This window comes from Lingula anatina, chromosome 2 (genome assembly GCF_051362555.1).
Source record: "Lingula anatina isolate TDL-2025a chromosome 2, LinAna3.0, whole genome shotgun sequence".
NCBI lineage: Eukaryota > Metazoa > Brachiopoda > Lingulata > Lingulida > Lingulidae > Lingula > Lingula anatina.
This window is the reverse complement of record NC_141768.1, coordinates 38,989,271-39,003,135: the sequence shown is the minus strand read 5'-3', so window position 1 is coordinate 39,003,135 and position 13,865 is coordinate 38,989,271. Positions and strand designations below refer to the sequence as shown.

General features: G+C 34.9%; 1 protein-coding gene and 2 long non-coding RNA genes across 5 annotated transcripts; 1 reads left to right on the top strand and 2 right to left on the bottom strand.

Annotated features, from left to right (window-relative positions):
* Positions 1-41: 41 nt before the first annotated feature.
* Positions 42-2,641, bottom strand: LOC147763684 (uncharacterized). Its single transcript, XR_015333229.1, has 3 exons — positions 2,453-2,641; positions 1,648-1,762; positions 42-705 (listed from the first exon to the last, which is right to left on the bottom strand). It is a non-coding gene; the product is annotated as an uncharacterized LOC147763684 (long non-coding RNA).
* A 2,321-nt stretch (positions 2,642-4,962) lies between these two features.
* Positions 4,963-6,424, top strand: LOC106170777 (uncharacterized). Its single transcript, XR_001239238.2, has 3 exons — positions 4,963-5,080; positions 5,754-5,793; positions 6,014-6,424. It is a non-coding gene; the product is annotated as an uncharacterized LOC106170777 (long non-coding RNA).
* Positions 6,425-9,110: 2,686 nt separating this feature from the next.
* LOC106170775 (ragulator complex protein LAMTOR3-A) lies at positions 9,111-13,769 on the bottom strand. 3 transcript variants are annotated; one of them, XM_087006708.1, is made up of 6 exons: positions 13,713-13,769; positions 12,759-12,793; positions 12,529-12,587; positions 11,440-11,573; positions 10,757-10,820; positions 9,111-9,591 (listed from the first exon to the last, which is right to left on the bottom strand). In XM_087006708.1, the coding sequence occupies exons 1-6, from the start codon at positions 13,719-13,721 to the stop codon at positions 9,518-9,520; spliced, it is 375 nt and encodes a 124-aa protein (XP_086862834.1). In that variant the 5' UTR covers positions 13,722-13,769; the 3' UTR covers positions 9,111-9,517. The 3 variants fall into 3 exon arrangements, with proteins under 3 accessions (XP_086862834.1, XP_086862835.1, XP_086862836.1); XM_087006709.1 differs by having other exon boundaries at positions 13,629-13,728; XM_087006710.1 differs by lacking the exon at positions 13,713-13,769 and adding an exon at positions 13,509-13,531.
* Positions 13,770-13,865: the final 96 nt, after the last annotated feature.

Sequence of the window (13,865 nt, the reverse complement as noted above, 5' to 3'; positions counted from 1 at the left end):
CTAGAGCTGGGGCTCTAGAGCGATGAAATTTACTTAAGTAGTTGATTTTAACAAAATTTTATTTCCCAAATATTTGTTGCACATCATTAGTAGCTATCTTTGCTAGATATTAGTTTTTTAGCACAACATACCATAAAACGGGATAAATTGAGACAAATTGGAAGGGATCAATGTATTCTTCTTAACCGTATGAAAATTATCATAATCTGTACTCTGAAATGGCGGTCGCCTTTTGCCCACAATGAAATAATTTATTTGATTTTTTAATTAACAAAAGTACTGCATAACGTTCTTGTTAAACTGAATGCCTGACGTAAAGGAGACGGTCTAACGTTATTCATTTTCAAGAAAAGGTTTCTTCAAATAGTTTGTATTGAGAGCTGCAACTAATATTTAACAAATGAAGTAACATGTTGGTTCTGTCGTAATTCGTGTCCTTTCCAAAAAGAAGGTCTCTCCCGTTTGCAGTAGAGTTTAAATCGAGAAATCACAGCTATGAAAGTCAAAAGTTACAAGTCCTTAACTCGCAATGGTTTGACAAATGGTGTGTGTATTGTGTCCATTTTCTTTGTGTCGATTGCATTACGTAGGAATTAGTTTTCTTCTTTGGGAGGCGGTGTAGTTTTTATCTCCTCTCTCCGAATGCACTTCTTTCTATCGAGGGTGTAGTAATCCGCTGGGCATTTCTGCACACAGGTACCATAACTGAATTGGACAAATAAAAACTTAATGATATTCCAGTAAAAGATGGTTTAAAAATGAATAACTGAATGAAAAGTAAAAATGGACTCAATATCGGTTGTATATAAGCATTGGTATATTGAAAGTAATGCCTGCATTTCTAAGGAACTTTTAGGGACAACAAAAGGTACTACGGAGCGAAAATGCACAAAATTTTCAGCGTATTCAACAAATTCATAGCATACTAAACAACCATCGATAATCGCGTTCAATTCTAAAAAAAGTATTCCCTAAATATAACTTTAATATCACATTTACTCGGTTTAAGCCGATTTAGAACAGTTATCTGGATTGTGTGCCGTTTCACTTTGTATGTAACCTAATGCACGCACTGGGCAGGAAGGTACATGTAGTCATTCCACGACTGAAAGTCCTTTTGAACATTGACTCAGTCACATATACCCTCTCTTAAATAAGGAAACAAGTCACATAAGGAGCAGGAATGGCGAATCTCTCGTTTGTTTTTAGTTTGCAAGTTAGCGTTGCCGCACGGTGGCGTGACTGTATCCTTATTTCATAATCTGCGAATTCAGACGCTCCCAAATAATAAGAGATTTCCATCGTCAGGCATGTGTGAGTATTTTGCTCTATCTCTTGCAAACTTTGTCACTCCTTTTAAAAACACAGAAAACGTCCAATGCGTGCCTTTAAATCTAGTTGTTTGAACAATCGCTTGCTTTTCTAATCTTAAAATTACGCGAACTATCGATAATTTTGTGCAATATGTTTTCGCACATTAAAGGACTATATTTTGCTACTTAAAGAATTATTTTTAGATCTGGTAATTTTATGTTCCGTTCCAGAAAAAAAAATATGCAAAAATTCCAATACTTGCAGAGTAGGCAGTAAGAATTAAAAGCTATTGAAGAGCCAATAATGTTTCAGAATAGCTCAAGAAAATCTTACCTTTCCAGCAGTTTGTCCTCCGTCTCATAGTCTCTGAACAAAATGTATCCAGGTTTGCAACGAGTGCAGCCCCTCTCAAAGTGACAAAACCGCTGTAAGCAGTTCTCCGGGCACGCTAAAACGGTGAATGAAATGAAATGTTAGCTTGAGCGAAACAAAGATGCGTTTCACAAAATCTTCCACAGCCGTCCACGGGAGTCTTGGAGTTTGTCAATCTCCATTTCAATGCACAGGCCCACCACTGAACTATTCCATGGTCTTAATGGTAATGTTAATTATAATTATAATTTATAATTCCAGTTTGGATATCGGACCACCCTATCGAAACTAATTGTCGTTGAGACGATTGCATAATTCCACATTATTCCGTTATTTTTACAACAAAGTCAGTTAAAATGCATAAATATGATCTGATCAAGTTAAAATTTCGATTACAAAAGCAACCCCCTTATTCGTTAAAAATCTAACATATAGATTTGGATGTGCTGAACGTTTTTTATCAACAAGGACTCCTTTCACCAGTACAAGAGTTCTAAACCATATATGCGTCTCGTGTTCGTTTTTCGAAACTGACGGACCATGTTTATTCGCATGCTAGAAAGCAGTAGGGAAGTATTTATGAAATAAATTTTGACAGTCCTCTAATTTTCTGCTCTATATTGCTTCACAGTTAACAGGATGTGGCTTCTTTCCACTAGCTTAATCTATTTGTCAAGATACAAACTTTGATAAAACTGATAAAACTTAGTTCATTATTAAACATATAATCAAAATTTACGATCCATAATGTTGTGGTAATACTTACACCCATAGAAATCTGCCGCCTCGGCAAAAACCAGAGCAGCAACCGCTACGAACAGTAGAACCAACTTCATGGTAGCAGCTGGCGTGTTATGGGGACGCAGACTTGTATGTCGATGTTTAAACGCAGTTTTCCTTGCTATCTGCCGCGCCTTTGTCACAATTTGGAGATAAACGGCTTCGTGATTGATTAATTATCGTAAGCAGTCGCTATGTTTGGAAACTTTTCAAAACGAACATACAACGATTTCACTTATCTTTCTATTCCCGACACACGTAACGTCCTTCGAGATTTCGTGTAACTAGGAACCGTACTCCTTTCCTGCTATCTCAGCTACTCTTTTTGACCTTTTCAGATCACAGAGATTACAGTAATTATTGTTTGATACGCCTTTCGTGTGACTTCAGTTATCTTCAATAAATAACAAAAACAAAAGAAGTTCAACAGATAGTGAATGAATAAGATTGGGAGCGTTTTCGAATCACTTTCAAACGGCAAAAAATTCGTTTTAAGGGGCAGACGTAACTCAAAAGCCCCACATTCAGTTGGCCATCCTGACCTACACATCACCTTATGTGGCATCATGATGAATGAACGTCTTTTTTTCTTTCGGCGTCTACTTAGTCATTACATTGCGTTGGAGAGAGAATTAACGAAATATCCTAATAGTCTCCGTGTGACATAAATGTTTCAGTAGAGAGGCGGTGGTGTTACACCTAAAAAGGTGAGCATATAATGCCTAGGCGAATTGCCACCTTTATTTATACTGTATCAATATTTAACCCTCTTGAGAATAAAGATGTTAAAAAAAAACCTAAAAAGGGTTCTCCAACATACATGTGGGATAATGGAACTCATCTTTAACTTTAGAATACCTAACTAACATCTGGGAGACAAATTGCTCGTGATGTGTTTATCCGTCTTTTTCAATTCATGTTAACGCCCTTTTGATAAAGTAGGCCTACTACATATCCGCACACATTACATTTTTTTTCGTTTAAACTTTACTTAGTATTTGTCAGAAAATAGAATAATTCTCGTTTGGTACTTGACTATTTTCCCCTGTTCTGTAATATACAATTGGAAATGTGGAAATGTTAACACGTCCTGAAATGACGTCTGGTTACTTAACTTTTGCGAACTTTAAAATTTACAAACACAGCAACCAATTTTCAATTTATTCTTGAGTGCATTTGCATTGCCCTTTGGTAACTAATAAAGTAAGACACAACAACTGCCAATTTCTTGAAAATATATTGTTTCTAAATATTTAAGAACATGTTGATCAATTTTTCTCTTTAAAACCATAAAGCAATGCATTACAGTGCAATTCTTAGAATAATGTTCATCCCTCCTGTTGGCAAGCACTCTCTCCCAAAGCAATCACATATTTGATTTCGGGGTTGGAAGCCGTCCATTGCCCTCTCAAGAACCGTGCCAGCCATTTGGTGCACTGCAGACATATTTTTATTTTTCAGTTCTACATGCCTTTGATTGCTGAAAAAGATTCATGTTGAGTATTTAATTCAGTAAGCCATTCATTCCATCCCATAATGTATATAAATTGGAGCTCTTCATGAACTCCTCCATATCTCCATTTGGTACTTTGGTATCATAAAAAGTATGTTCAACTTCCTCTCTGATATCGATATCTATTAACAACAACTGCTCTCATATCTTTGGGCACATTGAAAAAGTCTCTTTCCATATGAGCCAGAAGCATATTTAAAAAAATAGAAAATAAAATAATAAATTGACACCAAAGCTGGCAAACATATAGGACCACATGTGGACATCAAACAGCAAAAAAAGTAATGCAAAATTTAATACAAAAAAAAAAGTCTGGAAAATTTTTTTCAAAAGGTGCCTGTTTTATCACCACACTAATTCGGTTGCAAAGTAACTCAGCAAATTTGAAATAAAACAAAAATATGTTTTTGCACTTCGTCGCCTAAATAAATGCAAAAACAAACAACCTTTTGACATGAATCTTTTTCGACAGACCATGGAAGTATATAGTCTGGATACTTCCATGGTCAGACTTACATAAAGTCGCCCAAAAGTAATGACCAGTTTAATTGTTTTATTTGTCGACGCTCGCTAACTACATGATTTACGTGAAGTCTCCAACTCCTGAACCATCTCCCATGACTCGCGTCCGTCTTCTTAGCTCTCCCAAGCGGTCTCTCTCAATCTCTGTTCTCCCAATTATTACTTCTGTACGTCTTATATCCCAATTTCTTATCTCAGATGGATTCAATGCTGCACTATTGCGTGGTGCATACAAAGTTTAATTACTAAAATTGCACACTAAGGCAATAAAACGAGTCGAGTGCACAAGCAAACGACTCCATTAAATTAATTAAAAAGTCTGGGGATAATATTTGTGAACTGAACACTTGGTAAAATAAGACTGATCGAGCTGAGTTTCACAAAGGGCCGTTCTTAATCAAAAAATGCTACTCAGTTCTTAATCTAAAAATCTAAACAAGTATTATCAAAATAAAGGATTGCTCCCGGATCATGTGTCAATTCTGAGATCTATTGGTACTGGTACACGTGGCACAAAAGGCATCCATAATGAAATGCGTATCTCTTTTCCTCCTGGTTTATTTTTTAGGCTTGGCGCATGTAAGTATCTTGCTTGATTTCTATGGATTTGTTGAAATGCATATTTAAGTTGATAATCATGTAGACCACAAGGCCTCCAGACGAATTTTACTTTAATTACAAGTATCATCTCCCTCTAATATTGACAAATCCAACAGTTGCAGTTTTTTCTTTATAATTTTTAAGAATTACAAGTCTCTGACTCACATATTGTGTTATTTCAACTAAATAAATCACTTTTAAGAACTTAAAAGTTCTTTTGCACGGTGGCCCGAGTTTTGCCCTACGAGTACCTATACTGACGGATCTACTGTCAGTTGTTCCCCATTTTATAAGCTTTCGCTAATTTTGATACTTTATTTCTGCACTTATTGCATGGTTCTAGGTACACACCATCACTGTATTTAGTTGTGAGCTTTGTTTTCAAATGAGAAAATTCTTCTTAAAAAATCAGTTTAAATCACAAAGCTAAATATTTTCAATGGTTAAGTTTTTTTCTTCACATTCTTTTTAATACGTGATTGGAATTGCATACTTTCTGTAACGTAGATTCACCTACACATTTTAAAAGATATCTTCTTAAGAACCATTTTTGCACATATGCTCTTTTCAGAAATTAGTGTTTTTTTTTAAATTTAATTTAACTGAAAACTCCTTATTCTATTTTTATAAATTTTGCTCTTCTTTCTACTAGGTCTACATGTATGAAATATGTGACGGTGGAACTGTTTGCTGTAAGTTAATATTTGAAAGTATTTACTTATATTTGTAAACATTTCAATGAAAAACTGAAAGTATTTTTATACAAAGATTCTAAACAGCTTTGTGTGTGTGTGTGTGTGTGAGAGAGAGAGAGAGAGAGAGAGAGAGCAAACGCTGATTTCTTTTCTTACTAACTTGGTTGAGTTGTGCACAAGAATGACTTTGATCTGTATTTATTTGTTTTTCTTCAAGATGGAGACCGGTACTGTTGTGGAAATGACCTGTGTTGTGACAAAAATTCTCACTCAGTGTTACACCCCTCTATTAGTGATAAAACTCAAGGGTCGAACAAGTCAAGAAATCACAATACTGAATAAAATGGATCAACATTTAATACACAACTAAAAACAAGAGCGTCCGTAAAACTGTCAATCAAACATTCGAGTTTCAACAGAGGCCAAGACGTGCCTGTCTCAGATATATTCTTTAAGAAAGAATTAACGTATTAAATAATTAATCTATGTACTTGTATTGTATGCAACTGGGAGTGTAACAAATATACATTAACAGATAAAGTTTTAATTCTCCAACAGGCAATTTATATTGTTGTTCTCGAAATAACTGTTACTGTCTTCAGTTTTATAACAAATACATATAAGCCTGTCCTTTCATCGGATTTATGTTGGTTATCCTTTCCCCTTGTTTAGCCTGTGGAATGAAATCGTCTTTAATATGCTTGGATAATTATAGTGTAATGTCTCTGTGCAAGAATGATAATGTGTGCCATGGCACTGGTGGTACATGTTTCTTGCTGGGTTTCACTGCATGATTCTTCTATGGAATCTTGGGTAACAACTCTGCATTCACAGCATTAGTCAAAATAAAGAAATTTTGCTAAGTACTAAGATGACCTCTGATCACTTCACTGTAATTATTTTCAATTCGTGTTCTTGTTTTAAAGAATTTTTTTCATGTAAACTTCTTGCAGTAATTGTCAAAATATAAAATTTTCTTTCATTTGAAGTTTCCCACCCTCCAATACTAAGAAAATATGGAAATTTTGTCAAGTACCAAGATGACCTCTGATCACTTCACTGTAATTATTTTTCAAGAAAAACACTACATGCACATACGGTAAAGTCTTGAAAATTTCGTCGTTCTTGAAAATTTCGTCGGCAGACGATTTTCCGCCGAGGTAATTTTTTTCCCCTTGAAAACTTCGTCGACCTTGAAAATGAGGTACTCAATAATTTTTGAAAAGTTCGTCACCAAATATGGCCGCGTTGTCCTGCTCAAACATGAAGGTAATGCGTCAGTTGATTCAAGACAATGATACGATCAGGATATCATTGCCGATAACACTCTCAATGGGAGATAGGAACAATAGTGCGCCCCTGCGAGCGGTTACTCACAATATAAGTGGTTAAGATGTGAATCCCCGTTCTTAATTGCGGGAACATCGGCCTTTTGTCTAAATAGTTTCATTACTATTACCTGGCTCAAGGTGCGTTATCAAGCCGGCAAATAAAAGTCACAGGCCGCGGCTTTGTCATTTGTAACGCCGTTATTGTTATCGGCGGCTGTCCTAAATGAGGAAGACACAATGAAAAATCAAGATATTATCTCGAAGGGAAATGTACCCGTCACTTCTATTCATGTCCATGTTCAATTTAGGACCATTTAACAATTACCTGGCTCATCCATGGAGATCGTTCGCAATGCGAATGGGACGAGATGGCAATTTTCATAGCTTCAGCAGAGAATCTTTCGCTTAATATTGTCAACAGATCGTTCGCGATCCAAACGAGACAAGAAGAAAATTTTCATATTTATAGCAGACTCCGTTCGCGTAAGATCATCAGCGGGAGATCGTTTGCGATCCGAGCGAGACGAAAAGGCAATTTTCATGTCATCATCGGGAGATCGTTCGCGATGTAAGCAAGAATGAAATGCAATTTTCAAATTAGTGCAAGGAACTTAGTTTGCAAAAGATCGTCAGCGGGAGATCACTATTCTAACCTCCCCCCCCTTTGAATTTAATAAATAATATATATATTTTCATTTTATCTTAAACCCCCCCCCCTTCCCCGCTCATGGCATATCTTCGGCAGAGAATCGTTCGCGTAAGATAATCATCGCGGGATCGTTTGCGATGTAAGCAAGAATGAAATGCAATTTTTATATTAGTTCAAGGGATTTAGGGAACTTCGTTAACGGAAGATCGTCAGCGAGAGATCATTATTTCACTCTCTCTCCCCCCCCCCCCCCCCCCAGACCCCAGACACACACACTTTGGATTTAAAAAATATCTTTTTCATTTTATCTTTAAACAGCCCCCCTCCCCCGCTCACGGTATATATTCGGCGGAGAATCGTTCGCGTAATATCCTCAGGACTTTGTTCGCGTAAGATCATATCAGAGGGAGATCGTTCGCGATCCTAGCTTGACGTAAAGGCAATTTTCATATCATCGTCGGGAGATTGTTCGCGATGTAAGCAATAATAAAATGCAGTTTTCATATTAGTTCAAGGAACTTAGTTTGCAAACGATCGTCAGCGGGAGATCATTATTTTACCCCCCCCCCCTCCCCTTTGAATATTATAAATAATATATTTTTTTAATTTCATCTTTAACCCCCCCCTTCCCCGCTCACGGCATACATGTATCTTCGGCGAAGAATCGTTTGCGTAATATATCGCCATGACTTTGTTCGCGTAAGATCGTCAGAGGGAGATCGTTCGCGATCCGAGCGAGACGAAAAGGCAATTTTCATATCATCATCGGGAGATCGTTCAGTTTTCATATAAGTTCAAGAAACTTAAATTGCGGAAGATCGTCTGCGGGAGCAATTATTTTAACTCCCTGTAAATTTTTAGGAAGTTACAGATGGTACTTTTAGAAGGCCTGACATTCAATCCTGGGAAAAGCCCTGCATGCAACAAACGTTGGCAAGTGCATAATTTTTTTTTAAATATGTCGCGGTCAGGTTATAATGCAAGGAGGCAATTAAGCTTATCTTGATCCTTCTCCTCTATCAGGAGGTATGTTTCTTACCGAGAAGATAATTCTCAACACATTTTCGGGTACAGTAAGTTAAATTAAACTTAATCGAGATGCAGTAATAAATATATTATTATTTACCACCAGAAAACGACTTAGGAAGTAGTTTTAAATATCCCACAATATAGGAGGGTCAAAGATAACAGTCGCTAAGGATAAAAGCCCAAAGGCCGGATTTTTGAAAATTTCGTCATACCCAGGAGTCGGGGAGAGGTAATTTTGAAAAAATTAGTCGGATTTACACAATTAAAAATATTAATTAATTTTTAAGCGACGAAATTTTCAAGACTTTACCGTAACTAACCAATTTATTCCTATGTGTTAACATATTTGTTCGTACATGTATAACCCAATGATACCTAATAATATATGTACTACAAATTCCTTGGAATAGTATAGTTTATAAATATTTAAGAAAGTTTGTCAATTTTTCCAGTCAAATTCTCACCAAGCAATCATATAATTATCTGTATGTGAGGTTACACAGGTGTCCATTTCCTGTGCGAGCCATTTGGTTCAGCAAGAGGAGAAATGTATTTTATGTCACAGTTCTATATTCCCCAGATTGCCAAAATGATTCATCACCATGTGAAGTATCTAATTTTGTTAGCCATTCATTCCATTCCATAATGTATATAAATTACTGCTCTTACTAAACTTTCGTTGGCAATCTTATTAAAACTTTCTCAACTTTCTCTATGAAATATCCACAACTGCTCTCATATCTTTGAGCACATTATCAAAGTCTCTTTCCAGTGCTAGAAGCATACCTGAAAAACAGAAAATGAAAAAAGCTAGAAAGCAAAAGAAAAAAAAAAACTGCAACCAAAATTAATAAATAGCTTCTGTAAAAATAAATCCAGTCATGTCAATTTCCAAAAGGTACTTGCCTTACTATCAAACAAAGTCACACACCAAATTTAAAATAAAACAAAAATATTTTTGGCACTTATGGGGCAAACTTCACCTTAATACATGAAAAAACAAAAACACAACATCTTCTGTAAAAATAACTCAGTCATGATGTTTTTCATAAGAAGCGCCTTTTTTCCACTATCAGGGCTTTTCCAAGGATTGGGGGTACAGGCTGTCCCAAATTACCACCTATAATTTCCTACAAAATTCAGGGAGTCCAAGTATGGCTCTATTCCCATAGATTTTAGATCGATCTATCCCCGCGGGGAGTCTCACTAGATTACTTTCAGATAATCCGACTTAAATGTCCGTCCCGCCCACTACAAGCTGTAAGGGGGTAATTAACTTTCGTGTCCGCCCGGCTGACAGATATTTAGCGTGAACCCCCAGGGAGTTAGGTCGATCTAAAGTAGGTCGATCTTATCTATGGAAATGGGGTGTATGTCTAAAGCCACCATAATTCCAAAAAATCCATAAGCCGTCCAGCCATCTTTGAAAATATAGTTCATCCTGTGATGCTGGCAGCCGTCCAAAAGACGGCTGGATGGTTCGCTGGGAAAACCCTTGGCCATTATACAATGCCATTAAACAGTAAATTTAAAACAAAAATACAGTTTTGCAGTTATAGGGACTGATGTTTTGGACAGTCATGGCACAGGGAACAGCCATAACACAGACACAGTGATTAATCAGAAGGGAAGAGCTTTCTCTCATAAACAACAAAATGATCATCAAAAAATGATAAAACACTGATACTGAGAAAGGGCGATTATACTCATTTAAATTCCAAAACGCTATTAGGCATTGCAGATCAAATGGTACCAAATAATACACATAACTAAAATTATTTCCAAACTTGTGCATTACTGAATCAATATTCTGAATACATATACAGTCATTACAAATACATCTAAGGTTGAATTTTTACCAGTTATGACAATAACTGAGAAGAATTAAGACAATTTTTCATAAACAAAACTTGAAAACAAGTGATTTTAAAACCAATATTTGGACACTCACCAGTATTTGTTTTACTTGAGGCAACCATTGTGACAATAAGAGGAAGTTTATTTAAATGTACCACCTAGAATTAAAAGCAAAGTTATCACTTTTCTTTTTTTTTACATGTAAAAATGCATTTCAAAGATTAATACATACATACAGGCATCACATAAGAATATGTAAGAAATAATAATGATTATAATAAAATATCAGACATTTTAATTTTGTCTTAATTTATTGATATAAAGCATAAAATGAAAACTTGTTTGAAGGCCCAATATATGAAACTTTAGTTGGACAGAATACAAAAAATTAAAATTTCCTGGTGTTATCAACAATCTTAAAATACTTATCAACATTACTAAGTCACAATCTCAAAAATACATTTAAATTTTTTAAAACCTTTTTTTCTCTTCACTTAAAAGCCAAAATGGAACTCTTGAGCTTAGGAAACATTTAATAGACTTCTTTTACCTTTGCAATGCATAACAGGGGCATTTATTTTGTTATATGAAAAGAACATAACAAGTCACAGAGAAGCAATCTCAAAAGCATTGGGAGCATTTCGTGATGCAACAACAACAAAAAGAAAAAAAATCCCATGTACTAGTGCCGTTAATATCAGGCAAAAATGCGCTACATATTCAGTAATTCCATTTTTCCAACAGCTGAGTAGAGTTTTAAAATAATGATTACATTACCTGATAGGCAGAATATGTGGAAATCATGCTTTTGTTTTTCGACAGTCCTAGCTTGCTGGCCTGGTCTGTGGCCATTCCAAATGTGGACAGGAATGTGGGGCGTAAAGCCAGCTCTGGGGCATTCTCTGTGCTCACTGCAATATTGCACAGAACATTTTACCAATGGAGATTCCTCTTTTATTTGGTAATGACTCTATCTTTTCAATGGGAAAAATTGTGAATTTTACAGATACTGTACTTAATTATATCATGAAATCTTTAAATTAAAACACTCCTACTGAGTGGTATACGTAGTACATGTAACAAAACTGAAAAGCAGGCTACTTTATAATGGTAGTTATATCTTATTCAGAAGAGGCACCACAGATGCTACAAAAATATATTTTTAATGATTTTAAAAAATGTATCTGAAAAATTGGTAACTTTTCCCTATTGAATACAGTATTTCATGGTTCAATTTTGGACCTACACTGTTGAAAAAGTCATCTGCATCATGAATAAATTCAAGCAGTGTTATAATATTTCCAGGTAATTTGATATGAGGATGTAAGGATAAAAAACATCTGGGACACACAAAAATATATAACTTTTTCATATTAAACACACCACTAGTCATATTATCTACATTATATCTAACATTGAAATAAAATCCCAAGTGCATTATTTTTTGGGTAACTTCTCAGAAATAATGGTAGAAAACCTGGTCACAACAGATCCACTAAATGCAATTTGAATTTATGAATGAAAGGCATTTTTTTAGTAATCTAACAAATCAAAACTCAGAAAAAAAAATATCATTCTTTTTTTCCTTTAGCAATCAGTGTTATGTTATAATGTTGAATGACATGATAAATTTTGGCCAAAAAAGGGCTTGTTTATCAATAATGATGTGAATGTAATGCAATACGAATTGAAAAAATACAACAAATTGTTTAGATTAATTCTATCTGAGAATTATACAAAAAATATATAGGGAAGAGGAAAGTAAAACCATTTTCATGATTTTTTACAGCACATTGTTCTTGCACATGTATGTCAACTAACCACATGATATTTTTGTGTAAGAATAAATCATATCACAAATAATACCTTTAAACACTGGAACACCATCTCTGTCTGTAATTATTATTGCATAAAGGCCTTCAACCCTGAAATGAAAAGCAAGGGTCTGCAATGAAAAGGTTTGATTGATATGAGGACTTACCCAAAATCAACCATGCTCTAAAATACACAGTTTTCCTTATTTAAGTGTAACCAAAGCATCCATTTCAGATATCAAAGTGACAAGTACTGAAACATAGATCAATACTAATACTTACAATGACATCAAATGGTTGAAGTATTTCTTTAGTTCCTAGAAAAAATAAACTTGATTTTATACATACAACATTGGACTTTGAAGAGATGTGCACCAGACTCATTTGTCTTTATTTTGCCCACTTATTTATGGGATAATTATAGAATAAATGGGACACAAAAATACTAGTAATTACAATGACCATGGATCAAGCGAGAAAACTTTGCCTTTCATAATTGTGCATCTGGTTTAAGTGAAAGAAGTTTATTTATTTATTATAGATTAAGACATCACACAAGAGAGAATGAAGTCTTGAGCTCCCCAGTGTCAACAGAATATGCCAGACTCTTAATGCTGTCAGGGTTTCATTCTAAAACATTTACAATGTGCAGTATACATGTTGATGCTTATTTTCGAGGTAAAAAAAGAACTAACATTAAACATTAAATACAGGTACTGTACCGATACTGGTAAGATCATTATACTATTAGAAAAGCTGCAGGTGGGTTGTGTAAGATGTTTTGTTGAGCTGGCCAAGTATCAAATATAAGCAAATGTCTTGAAATAAAGCTTCGTAAATGGGTTGAGTAAAACAAAATAGATTTGAAAAAAAAAGTTAATTAAATCTAAATGGAAGTTTAGCCTCTAAACAACGTACACAAAAAATCACCTTTTAAGTACGTATTACACGTGAAAGACAAGCAAAGCCCAGGCAATGTATCCTGAGTAATTTCTTAATTAAATTAATTGGATATAACCCCCATTCACGTACCTTAACCTTTGGTAACACTTAAGTTACTGTGTAGCAGCGTGAGAAATATTTATTCTATGGCATTTAATTCATGATATTTGTCTAATTCGGAAATGAATGTGATTTATCTTTGGTATTCACCTAGTAACTGTGAATAAGATATCTGAATAATGGTTCAGGGACAAAACAACTCCAAGCGTCAGGTGACATTCAGCGAGTACCTACCTCCACCATGGTTTTTATTATCTCCTTAAACTAAAGAGTTCTTCATCTTCGGAGAAATTATTGTGAATTTTTACATGTTGACAGATATAATAAACTAAAATCTAACCTCATGACTGAAATCTCCTTTATTATTTTAAGTATATTATTTCGATT